At 49.1% G+C, this 16,364-nt stretch overlaps 1 protein-coding gene across 7 annotated transcripts in view; it reads right to left on the bottom strand.

Moving 5' to 3' along the window:
- LOXL3 (lysyl oxidase like 3) overlaps positions 1–16,364 on the bottom strand; it is a 275,024-nt gene that overhangs the window by 155,138 nt on the left and 103,522 nt on the right. For 3 of the 7 annotated variants that reach the window (XM_077280484.1, XM_077280487.1, XM_077280483.1), the window contains exons 4-6: positions 11,478–11,689; positions 1,684–1,743; positions 731–781 (exon numbers count right to left, since the gene is read on the bottom strand). In XM_077280484.1, coding sequence (XP_077136599.1) covers positions 731–781; positions 1,684–1,743; positions 11,478–11,689 — 323 coding nt within the window. Of the gene's footprint in view, positions 1–730; positions 782–1,683; positions 1,744–2,837; positions 2,898–11,477; positions 11,690–16,364 lie in introns of all 7 variants that reach the window. The other 4 variants (XM_077280488.1, XM_077280485.1, XM_077280490.1 and 1 more) reach the window with 3 other exon arrangements.

Genomic DNA, 16,364 nt, shown 5'->3' on the forward strand with positions numbered 1-16,364 from the left:
ATCATCTGCAGACTCGTGTTGTACGATCCTGACCTTACCATATTCTGAGCCATAACAAAGTGGTCACCTCTCTTGAATGGACACTGTCTACAAGATAGATGAGAAATATGCTTGATGACGACTGTATGCATTATCTACAGGTACCCAAAAAGTGAGTGTTATTTATCCTCCAGTCCCCAGAAAGTGACAAAACATCTCAAAGGAGTCTCTGGAGTTCAGTCTCCATGCTCAGCTTACGACTCCACCATAAGGCCGGGCAGCTTATAAAAGCCATCAGAAAAGCTGACAAACATCTAGCACTGCGTTTACAAGGAGAGAGCTGTGATATCCAAGGGGACCATCAATGCTCAGCCTGAGGTATATCAATGGTGCCTCCCTGAGGCTTCAAGGAGAATTATCCATCCCCAGATTCTGGAGGAATGAAGAAGACAACAAGGTCTGTGACTGATGAGGCACAATCCTAAGGCTCTCGGGTCACAATCCTTACATGGGTGACAAACAGTACCCATGTTTCATTTTTCCTATTTATAATATAATGTTTAAGATCAGAACCATTCAGTGTGACAAACATTTTGATATTGAGGAACACGTGGAAGGGACAAATACTTATTTAGATCTTTGGAGAAATTGTTGTTTTTGTGAATTCCTGTATCAGAATTGACTTTTGTGTCAGGTTGGATTTGCTCATCTTTAGCCACATCTCATGATGGACATGTTATCTGCCTGGTACCTGTTGTTGGTCTTCACGTCCTTCTTTTTGGGTTCTTGTTTAGGAGGGGATCTGTCAGACAGAGGCAGGAAATCACAAATTGTTGGAAATATGGGAAGGAGGTATGAAGACTTTGCACAGTGTCACTACCCAGGCCGGCTGAACTTCCCTGTCCAAGGAATATTCACCTGCATGCTGATCATCTCAAAGCTTATTAGTCAGGTCACCAAAAGAATCTGAAGACCCACCTCTTCCGACAAGCCTACAACCTGCAGTAACCACCGATCGACCAAACCGCTGCATGACCAGCTCTACCCTCACCTACTGTATTCTCACCCATCCCTTGTAGATTGTGAGCCTTCGCGGGCAGGGTCCTCTCTCCTACTGTACCAGTTATGACTTGTATTGTTCAAGATTATTGTACTTGTTATTATGTATACCCCTCCTCACTTGTAAAGCGCCATGGAATAAATGGCGCTATAACAATAAATAATAATAATAATAATAATTCATCATCCTACTTTCGGACAACAGCACATCACATGGGACACCAGTCACGATGAGAGCGCTAGTGCATGATGAGTCACTGAGACATGGACATTATTCCATTGGCCACGAGAGCCTGAACAACGCATTAAAGCCACATAAGACAGTAACAAATGAATGTAATCTAGAGGGCCAACCGAGGCTATGCCTCAGGTCAGACTTGTATCACAAACTTATCAGCTTTTACTGTGGGCAGCCATATCCACAGCTTTCTCCAGAAGACTGCTTCTAGCTGACATGACCACATATAGGTGGAGATGGCCACGTCTAGATGGAGATGACCCCATCAAGGTAAAGATGTCTACGTATAGGTGGAGATGACCACATCCATGTGGCCTTCACAATGATCTACTTCTTATAATTTGCACAGAAGTTTATTCTCCAATCCTTACAGTGAAGGAATCACAGGAAATAAACTCTCCTGGTACCTTGGGCTGGAGGCTGCTACCTTGAACACCCGTTTAGAGGCGGCTTGTTTCTTCATACGGCTGAGGGAAAATAATGGATGAATGTAATATTAGGCGGAGATTATCAAATGCTGACCATTCTCAGAGAAGACAGGTGGTTGCTGCACCATGGACAACGATCACACAGCAGGATCGAGGAGTCTCCATATCAGCCAATTACCCACACTGAGGGAGGCTTCACTTCAGTGTGGTCTAATGGTAAAGTACCAAGAACAATGGCTTATGAACCAAGCAATGCTCCCTGGGAGAAAGTATGCAAATGACCCCCAAGCGATTGGGCTAACATGGTGGCTCAGTGGTTAGCAATACAGCCTTGCAGCACTGGGGTCCTGGGTTCAAATCACACCAAGGACAACATCTGCAAGGAGTTTGTATGTTCTCCTTGTGTTTGCGTGGGTTTCCTCCGGGTTCTCCGGTTTCTTCCCACACTCCAAAGACATACTGATGGGGAATCTAGATTGTGAGCCCCAATGGGGACAGTGATGATAATGTCTGTAAAGCGCTGCGGAATAAGATAGCGCTATATAAGCAAAGCTTAATAATAGTAGGCAAGGCTCATCATTATCTCAAGTGAAGCTACATCCAACAGGTATTACTGGAAAGCAGCATACAGGGATGAAGGGCCAATCCACGCCGTGACTTGTCTCCACATTACTTGGTATGTATAGTACTGTATACTTAGTGTGAAATGTGCTTGTCAGATAATTTTATGGACCTGTGTGTCCAATGCAGGCTTTTTGAATCCTATGCACAGTCACTTTAATCTTCTGTTATACCAGCTTCGGTTAAAATGTGGATATATGTATACTGTAGGCACCTATCCCCTGTCCTTGTAGGTGCGTGCTGAGTACAGCACGGGGACCATTTCCCTCTGTCCATTTTAAGCTTGGAATAATTGTTAATAAAGTTTGTTAATATATTTATCCGGACTCTATGCTGCTTTTTTTTTTCTCTCTTTTGGATTATGGCAATATTAGTCCAAGGTTAGGAAGGCCTAGGAGTTAGGACGGGTTATCACAGTGGCCACTGTGGGGCCTCAGATCTGCAGTACTGATGTGGTCAATACACCACATGGGAGTTTATTTGCGGTCATGAAATAAACTGCCCGGTGTTACCTTCTGAGCTGATGCTTTGCCTTGGAGGAACGTTTTTTGTTTGAAGATGTTTTAACTTGTCTGAAAAATGTGAGATTTAAAAGGTCACAAAGAGACAGGGCCAAACTCCAACCCCAGTGACCCCTGTACCTCAAGTATAGAGAACAGTGACCCCCAAAAGTGAGCGGACACCAAGCCAGAGACACAGCCCTCTGTGGAAAAACACCACCATCCCTGCACCACAACTACAGAGAACAGTGATCCCCACAAGTGAAGAGGACACAATGCCACAGATTCATCCTTGCACCCCAACTATAGAGGACAGTGACCCACACAAAAAAGGACATCAAGCCAGGACAGTGGCCACCAGAAATTAGCGGACAGCCCTCTATGGAAGAACACCAGCCACCCCTGCACCCCGACTACAGAGGACATTGCCCTCCAGAAATAAGCAGACACCATGCCAGAGACTGATACCTACACCCCAACTGTGGAGGACAGTGACCCCAACATGTAAGGTGGACACAAGGCCAGAGACACAGCCCTCTGTGGAAAAACACCACCAACCCTGCACCACAACTACAGAGAACAGTGATCCCCACAAGTGAAGAGGACACAATGCCACAGATTCATCCTTGCACCCCAACTATAGAGGACAGTGACCCACACAAAAAAGGACATCAAGCCAGGACAGTGGCCACCAGAAATTAGCGGACAGCCCTCTATGGAAGAACACCAGCCACCCCTGCACCCCGACTACAGAGGACATTGCCCTCCAGAAATAAGCAGACACCATGCCAGAGACTGATACCTACACCCCAACTGTGGAGGACAGTGACCCCAACATGTAAGGTGGACACAAGGCCAGAGACAAAGTCCTCTGTGGAAAAACACCACCAACCCTGCACCACAACTACAGAGAACAGTGATCCCCACAAGTGAAGTGGACCCTAGGCCACAGACTCATCCTTGCACCCCAACTATAGAGGACAGTGACCCCCACAAAAAAGGACATCAAGCCAGGACAGTGGCCACCAGAAATTAGCGGACAGCCCTCTATGGAAGAACACCAGCCACCCCTGCACCCCGACTACAGAGGGCATTGCCCTCCAGAAATAAGCAGACACCATGCCAGAGACTCATCCCTACACCCCAACTGTGGAGGACAGTGACCCCAACATGTAAGGTGGACACAAGGCCAGAGACACAGCCCTCTGTGGAAAAACACCACCAACCCTGCACCACAACTACAGAGAACAGTGATCCCCACAAGTGAAGTGGACCCTAGGCCACAGACTCATCCTTGCACCCCAACTATAGAGGACAGTGACCCCCACAAAAAAGGACATCAAGCCAGGACAGTGGCCACCAGAAATTAGCGGACAGCCCTCTATGGAAGAACACCAGCCACCCCTGCACCCCGACTACAGAGGACATTGCCCTCCAGAAATAAGCAGACACCATGCCAGAGACTGATACCTACACCCCAACTGTGGAGGACAGTGACCCCAACATGTAAGGTGGACACAAGGCCAGAGACACAGCCCTCTGTGGAAAAACACCACCAACCCTGCACCACAACTACAGAGAACAGTGATCCCCACAAGTGAAGTGGACCCTAGGCCACAGACTCATCCTTGCACCCCAACTATAGAGGACAGTGACCCCCACAAAAAAGGACATCAAGCAAGGACAGTGGCCACCAGAAATTAGCGGACAGCCCTCTATGGAAGAACACCAGCCACCCCTGCACCCTGACTACAGAGGACATTGCCCTCCAGAAATAAGCAGACACCATGCCAGAGACTGATACCTACACCCCAACTGTGGAGGACAGTGACCCCCAACATGTAAGGTGGACACAAGGCCAGAGACACAGCCCTCTGTGGAAAAACACCACCAACCCTGCACCACAACTACAGAGAACAGTGATCCCCACAAGTGAAGTGGACCCTAGGCCACAGACTCATCCTTGCACCCCAACTATAGAGGACAGTGACCCCCACAAAAAAGGACATCAAGCAAGGACAGTGGCCACCAGAAATTAGCGGACAGCCCTCTATGGAAGAACACCAGCCACCCCTGCACCCCGACTACAGAGGACATTGCCCTCCAGAAATAAGCAGACACCATGCCAGAGACTGATACCTACACCCCAACTGTGGAGGACAGAGACCCCAACATGTAAGGTGGACACAAGGCCAGAGACAAAGTCCTCTATGGAGGAACACCAACTACCCCTGCCCCCGAATATAGAGGAAGGTGACCTCCATTATTTAGTGGATACAAGGTCAGAGACAGCTCTCTATGGAGGAACACCAGCCCCCCTGCACTACAACTATAAAGGACAGTGGACAAAGGAAAGGGTGTTCCAGCATCAGGATCTTCTTAAACTCATCAAATTTATTAGGTAAGAATAAAATATATAACAAACAAGTCACAATCCTGCAGGGATACATTTACATGCAATGATTAAAGACGCCTAGTGGAAGGTTCTCAGTCTCTTTGCCAAATCCGCTGTTATTTTTTGCTGTTGAAGCCTAGTTTTCCCTGTAGGCCATTTTGCTTTCTGTCCTGCTGCAGCTACCTTGCCCTCACTCAGTATGGAGCTTCTAGTTTCTATGTTTCCGCCCTGTTCTTTGCCTCTTGCCTTTTTAAGCCGCCTCAGCTGTTCAATCTTTGCTCCCCTGTGACCTGCTCCTGGAAGTCTTGGACATAGTATTCCAGCCATCTCCTACTGTGGAACTTTGGGTCACGTGTGGCCACTGGAATCCCTCTGTTTGCCATCAACATTTGCTAAGGACGTAAGAGAGAGACTCTGAACCTATGTCTGTGATTTATGCTGAATTTAAGGGTTATTCCGGCCTGCCGTGTCTCCTGCCTCTGAACCTGCAATTGTGTGAAACCTTTTCCCTGTGGCATGCTGACTTGTATGAAGTAATACAAGCACTTCTTAAAGGAACCTGTGTTCCGCGCACCCAAGCACAAGACTCTGTACAGACTGTATATAATACATCACACCTAGTCTGGAACGTGTTGGCTATAACAAAGTATCCCTGTGGGGTTGTGACTTGTTTGTTATATATTTTTATTCTTACCTAATAAATTTGATTTTAAGAAGATCCTGACGCTGGAACATCCTTTCCTTTTTCAACTGATAATCCTGAGGCACTTCTGGGTCTGAGCCTTGGACTTCCATGTGGGTAAGCTGACTCTTTTCCTTCTTCCCTTGCTTAGGACAGTGACCCCACAAGTGAGCAGGAAACCAGGCCAGAGACGCAACCCTGCACCCCAACTATAGAGGACAGTGACCCTCACAAGTGAGGAGGACACGAGGCTAGAGACGCAACCCTGCACCCCAACTATAGAGGACAGTGACCCTCACAAGTGAGGAGGACACGAGGCCAGAGACGCAACCCTGCACCCCAACTATAGAGGACAGTGACCCTCACAAGTGAGGAGGACACGAGGCCAGAGACGCAACCCTGCACCCCAACTATAGAGGACAGTGACCCTCACAAGTGAGGAGGACACGAGGCCAGAGACGCAACCCTGCACCCCAACTATAGAGGACAGTGACCCTCACAAGTGAGGAGGACACGAGGCCAGAGACGCAACCCTGCACCCCAACTATAGACGACAGTGACCCTCACAAGTGAGGAGGACACGAGGCCAGAGACGCAACCCTGCACCCCAACTATAGAGGACAGTGACCCTCACAAGTGAGGAGGACACGAGGCTAGAGCCACAACCACCTATGGAGGAAGACCAGCCACAAAGTACAAAGACCAGTACAAAGACCTTTCTGATGATCTTTAATCATAGACCTGAGACAGGGACAAGGGGGCATCCTCTACGACTGGAGGAAAGAAGGTTTAAGCATAATAACAGACGCGGATTCTTTACTGTAAGAGCAGTGAGACTATGGAACTCTCTGCCGTATGATGTTGTAATGAGTGAGTCATTACTTACATTTAAGAGGGGACTGGATGCCTTTCTGGAAAAGTATAATGTTACAGGGTATATATATTAGATTCCTTGATAAGGCGTTGATCCAGGGAACTAGTCTGATTGCCGTATGTGGTCGGGAAGAAATTTTTTCCCCATGGTGGAGTTACTCTTACCACATGGGGTTTTTTTTTGCCTTCCTCTGGATCAACATGTTAGGGCATGTTAGGTTAGGCTATGGGTTGGACTAGATGGACTTAAAGGGACACTGTCACCTGAATTTGGAGGGAACAATCTTTAGCCATAGGGGCGGGGTTTTGGGGTGTTTGATTCACCCTTTCCTTACCCTCTGGCTGCATGCTGGCTGCAATATGGGATTGAAGTTCATTCTCTGTCCTCCATAGTACACTCCTGCGCAAGGCAAGATTCCTCAGTCCTTCCAGACCCCTGTGTTCTCCCCCAGACTTATCTGCACTTCCCCTCCTCGATAGTCCAATACCCCATTTTCCTCTTCTCCAGACCACTCTGCCCTCCTATAGACTTCACTTTCCCACTCCCTTCAGGCTTCTATGTTCTCCTCCAAATTCCTCTGTCTTCACCCTCTTCTTTCCTCCTTTCTTCCCCCTACAGGCTCCTTTATCATCCTCTTGCAGACTCCTCAGTCCTCCTCCCCACTACAGTCTCTTCTATCTTCCTTCTCCCTCTAATTCTTCTATCTTCCTCCATCAGACTTCTGTTCCCTTTCCTCAGACTCCTATGTCCTCCTCAGACCCCTCAGGGACTTCTTCTAAACTCTTATTTCCTCCTGTAGACTGTTTTGTCCTCTGGGTGTCAGATTATAGCCCAGATTGTAATATACCTGGAATCAGTTTATAACAGTTACACTCCTATCCTGGGCTCTGCTTCGTTCCCAAGGGCCCGCCACCCTCTGTTGTGCTCCACATCGGGTTTTGCACATTGCTCGACATTGCTTAGTGACGTCATCTCCCTGATCGTACATAAAACCCATTAGGACTCATAGCTGTGTGTTAGCATTAGATTTCAGAGTCTTATGTCGGTGATCCCGACTATCTGTATTTATTGTGCTTCTTATGTCGGTGAGCGCCACCATCTGGTCTATTATGCTTCTTATGTTGGTGAGCGCCACCATCTGTGTCTATTGTGCTTATGTCGGTGAGCGCCATCATCTGTGTCTATTATGCTTATGTTGGTGAGAACTACCATCTGTGTCTATTGTGCTTCTTATGTTGGTAAGCGCCATCATCTGTGTCTATTATGCTTCTTATGTTGGTGAGCGCCATCATCTGTGTCTATTATGCTTCTTATGTTGGTGAGCGCCATCATCTGTGTCTATTATGCTTATGTTGGTGAGAACCACCATCTTTGTCTATTATGCTTCTTATGTTGGTGAGCGCCACCATCTTTGTCTATTATGCTTCTTATGTCGGTGAGCGCCACCATCTGTGTCTATTGTGCTTCTTATGTCGGTGAGCACCATCATCTGTGTCTATTGTGCTTATGTTGGTGAGCACCATCATCTGTGTCTATTATGCTTCTTATGTCGGTGAGCACCATCATCTGTGTCTATTGTGCTTTTTATGTCAGTGAGCATGACCATCTGTGTCTATTATGCTTATGTTGGTGAGCGCCACCATCTGTGTCTATTATGCTTCTTATGTTGGTGAGCGCCACCATCTGTGTCTATTATGCTTCTTATGTTGGTGAGCACCACCATCTGTGTCTATTGTGCTTCTTATGTTGGTGAGCGCCACCATCTGTGTCTATTGTGCTTCTTATGTTGGTGAGCGCCACCATCTGTGTCTATTATGCTTATGTCGGTGAACGCCACCATCTGTGTCTATTATGCTTATGTTGGTGAGCGCCACCATCTGTGTCTATTATGCTTTTGTTGGTGAGCGCCACCATCTGTGTCTATTATGCTTCTTATGTCGGTGAGCGCCACCATCTGTGTCTATTATGCTTCTTATGTTGGTGAGCGCCATTATCTGTGTCTATTGTGCTTCTTATGTTGGTGAGCGCCACCATCTGGTCTATTATGCTTCTTATGTCGGTGAGCGCCATCATCTGTGTATATTATGCTTATGTTGGTGAGCACCACCATATATGTCTATTATGCTTATGTTGGTGAGAACCACCATCTTTGTCTATTATGCTTCTTATGTTGGTGAGCGCCACCATCTTTGTCTATTATGCTTCTTATGTCGGTGAGCGCCACCATCTGTGTCTATTGTGCTTCTTATGTCGGTGAGCACCATCATCTGTGTCTATTGTGCTTATGTTGGTGAGCACCATCATCTGTGTCTATTATGCTTCTTATGTCGGTGAGCACCATCATCTGTGTCTATTGTGCTTTTTATGTCAGTGAGCATGACCATCTGTGTCTATTATGCTTATGTTGGTGAGCGCCACCATCTGTGTCTATTATGCTTCTTATGTTGGTGAGCGCCACCATCTGTGTCTATTATGCTTCTTATGTTGGTGAGCGCCACCATCTGTGTCTATTGTGCTTCTTATGTTGGTGAGCGCCACCATCTGTGTCTATTGTGCTTCTTATGTTGGTGAGCGCCACCATCTGTGTCTATTATGCTTATGTCGGTGAACGCCACCATCTGTGTCTATTATGCTTATGTTGGTGAGCGCCACCATCTGTGTCTATTATGCTTATGTTGGTGAGCACCACCATATATGTCTATTATGCTTATGTTGGTGAGAACCACCATCTTTGTCTATTATGCTTCTTATGTCGGTGAGCGCCACCATCTGTGTCTATTATGCTTATGTTGGTGAGAACCACCATCTTTGTCTATTATGCTTCTTATGTCGGTGAGCGCCATCATCTGTGTCTATTATGCTTATGTTGGTGAGAACCACCATCTTTGTCTATTATGCTTCTTATGTCGGTGAGCGCCACCATCTGTGTCTATTGTGCTTCTTATGTCGGTGAGCACCATCATCTGTGTCTATTATGCTTATGTTGGTGAGCACCATCATCTGTGTCTATTGTGCTTTTTATGTCAGTGAGCATGACCATCTGTGTCTATTATGGTTATGTTGGTGAGCGCCACCATCTGTGTCTATTATGCTTCTTATGTTGGTGAGCGCCACCATATATGTCTATTATGCTTCTTATGTCGGTGAGCGCCACCATCTGTGTCTATTATGCTTCTTATGTTGGTGAGCGCCACCATCTGTGTCTATTGTGCTTCTTATGTCGGTGACCGCCATCATCTGTCTATTATGCTTATGTTGGTGAGCACCATCATCTGTGTCTATTGTGCTTCTTATGTTGGTGAGTGCCACCATCTGTGTAAATTATGCTTATGTCGGGGAACGCCACCATCTGTGTCTATTATGCTTCTTATGTTGGTGAGCACCACCATCTGTGTCTATTATGCTTATGTTGGTGAGCGCCACCATCTGTGTCTATTATGCTTATGTTGGTGAGCGCCACCATCTGTGTCTATTATGCTTCTTATGTCGGTGAGCGCCACCATCTGTGTCTATTATGCTTCTTATGTCGGTGAGCGCCACCATCTGTGTCTATTATGCTTCTTATGTCGGTGAGCGCCATCATCTGTGTCTATTGTGCTTCTTATGTTGGTGAGCGCCATCATCTGTCTATTGTGCTTCTTATGTTGGTGAGCGCCACCATCTGTGTCTATTATGCTTATGTCTGTGAACGCCACCATCTGTGTCTATTATGCTTATATCGGTGAGCGCCACCATATATGTCTATTATGCTTCTTATGTCGGTGAGCGCCACCATCTGTGTCTATTGTGCTTATTATGTTGGTGAGCGCCATCATCTGTGTCTATTGTGCTTCTTATGTTGGTGAGCTCCACCATCTGTGTCTATTGTGCTTATGTTGGTGAGTGCCATCATCTGTGTCTATTGTGCTTCTTATGTCGGTGAGCGCCATCATCTGTGTCTCTGGTGCTTAAAGTTTTTTCATCCCTTTTGGATTCCACTCCATCGGGCCGACTGCTCCTGTGATTGCTGTCTGTCTATGTCCTCTTGGTTCCATGTGTTCTTGGGGAATCTGCACCACTGCCGGGGTCTGTGTGACTGCTTAGACTGAGGCTTAGTGGATCCACCTCACCCGGTGAGCCTTACAATAACTCAGATGACAAAATATACCTGGCGTCTTTGGCAACTGTCTATGACACTATATGGTGATCACTTTACCGCTCTGGAGGTAATCACTCCCATCATATACTGCTCTGGAGGTGATCGCTCCCATCATATACTGCTCTGGGGGTGATCGCTCCCATCATCTATATACTGCTCTGGAGGTGATCACTCCCATCATCTATATACTGCTCTGGAGGTGATCACTCCCATCATCTATATACTGCTCTGGAGGTGATCGCTCCCATCATATACTGCTCTGGAGGTGATCCCTCCCATCATCTATATACTGCTCTGGAGGTGATCACTCCCATCATCTATATACTGCTCTGGAGGTGATCGCTCCCATCATCTATATACTGCTCTGGAGGTGATCGCTCCCATCATATACTGCTCTGGAGGTGATCACTCCCATCATCTATATACTGCTCTGGGGGTGATCGCTCCCATCATCTATATACTGCTCTGGAGGTGATCACTCCCATCATCTATATACTGCTCTGGAGGTGATCACTCCCATCATCTATACACTGCTCTGGAGGTGATCACTCCCATCATCTTACTTGTAGAAGTTCTTGTTGTATTTCTTATCGGAAGGGAATCCCATCATCCCACAGACCACATGAGAGTTCTTCTGGGTCCAGCCCTCGTCACACACTTGCTCCCAGGAGTCACTGCTCTTGATCTCCAGGACGCCCTCAGTGATGGGTAGCCGATTCTTGGCGGTGGCGATGACGGGGCGCAGGCGGATCTCCTCCAGCTGCTTCTGCTCTGTCTATGATGAGAGTACACAGAGCTCTACTTATACAGCTATTGTCAGTCATCTTCTGGGCCCTCCTTCCTGAGTCCTGTCTGACTCCTCCCTCTTGACTCCACCAGACCCATCTATTCTCTTCCTTCAGACATCTATCTTTCTCCTCCAGACTCCTCTGTCCTCCTCCTGATCCAGACACCCGTGTTCTCCTCCTAATCCCCTAGACCCATCTATTCTCTTCCTTCAGACATCTATCTTTCTCCTCCAGACCCCTCTGTCCTCCTCCTGATCCAGACACCCGTGTTCTCCTCCTAATCCCCTAGGCCTATTTATTCTCTTCCTTCAGACATCTATCTTTCTCCTCCAGACTCCTCTGTCCTCCTCCTGATCCAGACACCCGTGTTCTCCTCCTAATCCCCTAGGCCCATCTATTCTCTTCCTTCAGACATCTATCTTTCTCCTCCAGACCCCTCTGTCCTCCTCCTGATCCAGACACCCGTGTTCTCCTCCTAATCCCCTAGACCCATCTATTCTCTTCCTTCAGACATCTATCTTTCTCCTCCAGACTCCTCTGTCCTCCTCCTGATCCAGACACCCGTGTTCTCCTCCTAATCCCCTAGACCCATCTATTCTCTTCCTTCAGACATCTATCTTTCTCCTCCAGACCCCTCTGTCCTCCTCCTGATCCAGACACCCGTGTTCTCCTCCTAATCCCCTAGGCCTATCTATTCTCTTCCTTCAGACATCTATCTTTCTCCTCCAGACTCCTCTGTCCTCCTCCTGATCCAGACACCCGTGTTCTCCTCCTAATCCCCTAGGCCTATTTATTCTCTTCCTTCAGACATCTATCTTTCTCCTCCAGACTCCTCTGTCCTCCTCCTGATCCAGACACCCGTGTTCTCCTCCTAATCCCCTAGACCCATTTATTCTCTTCCTTCAGACATCTATCTTTCTCCTCCAGACTCCTCTGTCCTCCTCCTGATCCAGACACCCGTGTTCTCCTCCTAATCCCCTAGGCCTATCTATTCTCTTCCTTCAGACATCTATCTTTCTCCTCCAGACCCCTCTGTCCTCCTCCTGATCCAGATGTAGGGGACAGGGACCTGGTGAGCTGTGCAGACGGGTGGAACCATTGTTGCCGGGAGTTGGGGTTCCGGGGGACGGATTTGAGGGGCGCATGGGAAGCCAGGCTCATGTGACAGGAGGCAGAGTGACGCAGGGAGAGGAGAGGATAAAAAGCAAAACGCGCGAAAGCAGGGGCAGAGAAGCGCGGGAAATCTCTGAGGAGAGGAAACTGCAGCGCAGTTGCTGTGAGTGTGCAGGCCGCAGTGAGACTTGCAGGAAGCAGGGGGAAAACGTGCAACAGACACTGCGGGCAATTACTGGAGCCCCCAAAAAGAGACGCATTCGTCGTCAGCGACCCCCCAGGCAGAGGGGTAGTGCTGACCAGCTCAGGGACAGTATTACCGCGCTCCCTGAGAACACCTTGCCAGAGAGTGCCACAGACTCGCATGGTTTCGTCTCAGCTGTGACTGATACTGATTATTCTCCTAATCCTCCTCAAAAAGACTCCTCTCTGGACTGGGAGGCTGTTACCTCGGATCAACGTCCGCCTGCAGGAGGGAACGCAGCACCGCAAAAGACATTCTGGACTCGACTCTACGCCTGGGCCCGTCGCCAGAAGACACCTCCTTCCTCCGCCATCAGGACTACGGCGTTGTCGGAGCCTCACCGTCAGGACTACATCGCTGAACCAGCACTGATAAGTGACCGTTGTTGACTTTATCTTAGTAGGGAGTCACTAGTGAGGCGCTGCCGCGTTCTACGGGTGTAGTTCAGGGCGGCCATATAATAATTGGGATTTACTGCGAGATTGTGTTCTTGTATATAAGTTCCCTGCGTGGAAAACGTTTGTTATCTTTTTGGTTGGAAGTTAAAAAGAAAGTTAAAAACGCTATTTGCTTTCTGGCTCCTATTTGTCCCTGCATCCTTCTTTACCTGCGGTCTCTACATTTGGCGTAGTCGGCAGGATGCAGGATCCAAAGAAGGAGCCAGAAGATACGGAGGATGGGGCTGGGCCTAGAGCTTCTCTCTCATTGGGGGCCATGTTAAACAATTTGCCCAAGTTTAATGGGAGCAACATGTTGTTGTGGAGCTGGACTGAGAGGATGAGGGGGCTGTTGAGAATGCATCCTATGACCCCGGCCCTGGAAGCTGAGGTAGCCATTATGGCATTAGACGGAGAGGCCCGAGATTCAGTGATGTTGAGACCCCCCACAGAGCGGAATACTTTTACCGGGGTGTTACATGTGTTAGAGGGGACGCACGGGGATCCCACCGACGTGGGAGAGCTGCGGGCCCGGTTGTTTGGACGGCGACAAAAAGAGGGCGAGACTGTCACTCAGTACATGAATGCTCTGCAAGAGCTAAACATTGCAATCGTGCGGAAAGATGGTATGGGGATGGGACATGTCGACGTGACCCTGCGCGACCAACTGGTGACGGGACTGCGGGATGAGTTGACCAAACAGGCTCTACGTGAACGAGTGCGGGTCGACCCGCGCCTGACTTTCTCCGACATAGGCAATGAGGCCCGCACCCGGGAGCAAGAGAGGGGGGTGACGGTCCTGACAGGAGAGGCTCGGGTTATCCAGACCGCTGCACCAGGAGGGGGTGAGCCGTCGTGGGTTCAGGAGATGCGGCAGGAGCTCAAACAAATCCGAGACGAACTGGCCGAAGTAAAAAAAAATGCGCGAAGCCCAAGGGAGCTACCCCGGGGGCAAGGGTCTGGGAGTCCAGCTCGTGGCGCTCGTTCAGGATATTATCCGGTCTCCGGTGCTTGCTATAGTTGCGGGGAGGCAGGACATTTCGCACGGGAGTGCCCCCGGAGAGGGAGGGCCTCGTCACGGCGGGCGTTAAACTAGAGGACTCCGAGCTAAGGGGACGACGCTCGGAGTCAGAATCCCCGCGGATGGGTGGTGAAAGTCCCGAAAATTTGGTTGCCAGCTGCCCCCTGGTTTGGGCAGAGTTTGAAGGGCGGGCTGTACGTTGTCTGGTGGACACCGGATCTCAAGTCACGACTATGCCCGAGGCCTATTTTAGAAAACACTTCCCTGTGTCAGTCAGACCCCAATGGGGCCCCGTAATCCGGTTGCAGGCCGCCAATCAGCTGCCCATCCCAGTGGAAGGGGTCACCTGGATGCAAATATCTTTATGTGGGAAAGACCTGGGCCGCCGGGGGGTTGTGTTGACACGGGGGGATCCCAGCCTACAACATATCGTGACTTTGGGGATGAATGTATTGAAGGACTTTGGCAGTTTGCTGTTAGGGGAGACCACACAAGAGACACTCAATCAGTGGGGGACCAGTACACCTCAAGGCTCCGTGTTCAGACAGTTAGTGAGGGAAGTCCGTGTGCAAGAGACCTTTCAGGAGGGAGACATACTAGGGAAAGTAATCACCTCTCCGACAGCAGAAGTGACGTTTCCCCCAGGACAGACTGTTATATCCCTGCCCATCCGAGCTCGCATCCCTCTGGAAGGAGTGCAAGTGCAGGTTGAGCCCACCTTTACGTCCCCTTTGCCCACAGGACTGCTGGTGGCCCGATCTCTGGCTACTGTTAAAAATGGGGCCGTACCAGTGCGATGTGTGAATGTGGACGAACACGATGTCGTGCTACGGGTCCGAAGTGAGATGGCCAAAGTGTTACGACCGTTAGAAGTGATGCCTCCTCCAGATACTTTACAGTTAAAGGTGGATTCCCCTGATCCCTGGATGGTCAGTGTCCGGTCTACACAGGATCCTGAGCTGATAGCGTTACGAAAAGGTCAAACTATTCTGGAACATATGCGAGCAGAATTACCGGGTCTGGATCCATCACAAGTCTCGCGAGTGCAGCGGCTCCTTGGACACTATGCTGAAGTGTTTGCGCAACATGAAGATGATTTTGGCTGTACCACGGCCATCGAACATGGAATTCCGACCGGAGATACAGTGCCCATCAGGGAGCGGTACAGACAGATTCCCCCGCAGATGTACCAGGAAGTAAAGACGTTGTTAGGCCAGATGCTACAAAAGGGAGTGATCCGCGAGAGTCAGAGCCCGTGGGCTGCCCCGATCGTGCTGGTGCGGAAAAAGGACGGCACGCTCCGGTTCTGTGTGGACTATCGTAAGCTAAATGCATGCACCGTCCGAGACTCTTATCCACTTCCCCGTATCGAGGAGTCTCTCTCCGTGCTGGGTCGGGCCAAATATTTTTCCACCTTAGACCTAGCCAGCGGATACTGGCAGGTCCCGATGACAGAAGCAGATCGTCCTAAGACAGCGTTCATCCTTCCCATGGGACTATTTGAGTTCAATCGAATGCCGTTTGGGCTGGCCAACGCTCCAGGCACCTTCCAACGATTAATGGAGCGGTGTCTGGGGGATTTGAACTTCGAGGCCACTCTCATTTATCTGGATGACATCATCATCTACGCCCCAACATTCGAGGAACATCTGTGCCGACTGGAACAGGTACTAGACCGGTTGCTGAAATACGGGCTTAAGGTGAAGCCCCAGAAGTGTCACTTGTTCCGGGAACAGATCGAGTACCTGGGGCATGTGGTGTCCGCCGAAGGAGTCCGGCCATCGCAGGAGAAGATTGCTGCAATCCAGGAGTGGCCCACACCGGAGACCGCTAAAGATGTACGGGCG

This window comes from Ranitomeya variabilis, chromosome 1 (genome assembly GCF_051348905.1).
Source record: "Ranitomeya variabilis isolate aRanVar5 chromosome 1, aRanVar5.hap1, whole genome shotgun sequence".
NCBI lineage: Eukaryota > Metazoa > Chordata > Amphibia > Anura > Dendrobatidae > Ranitomeya > Ranitomeya variabilis.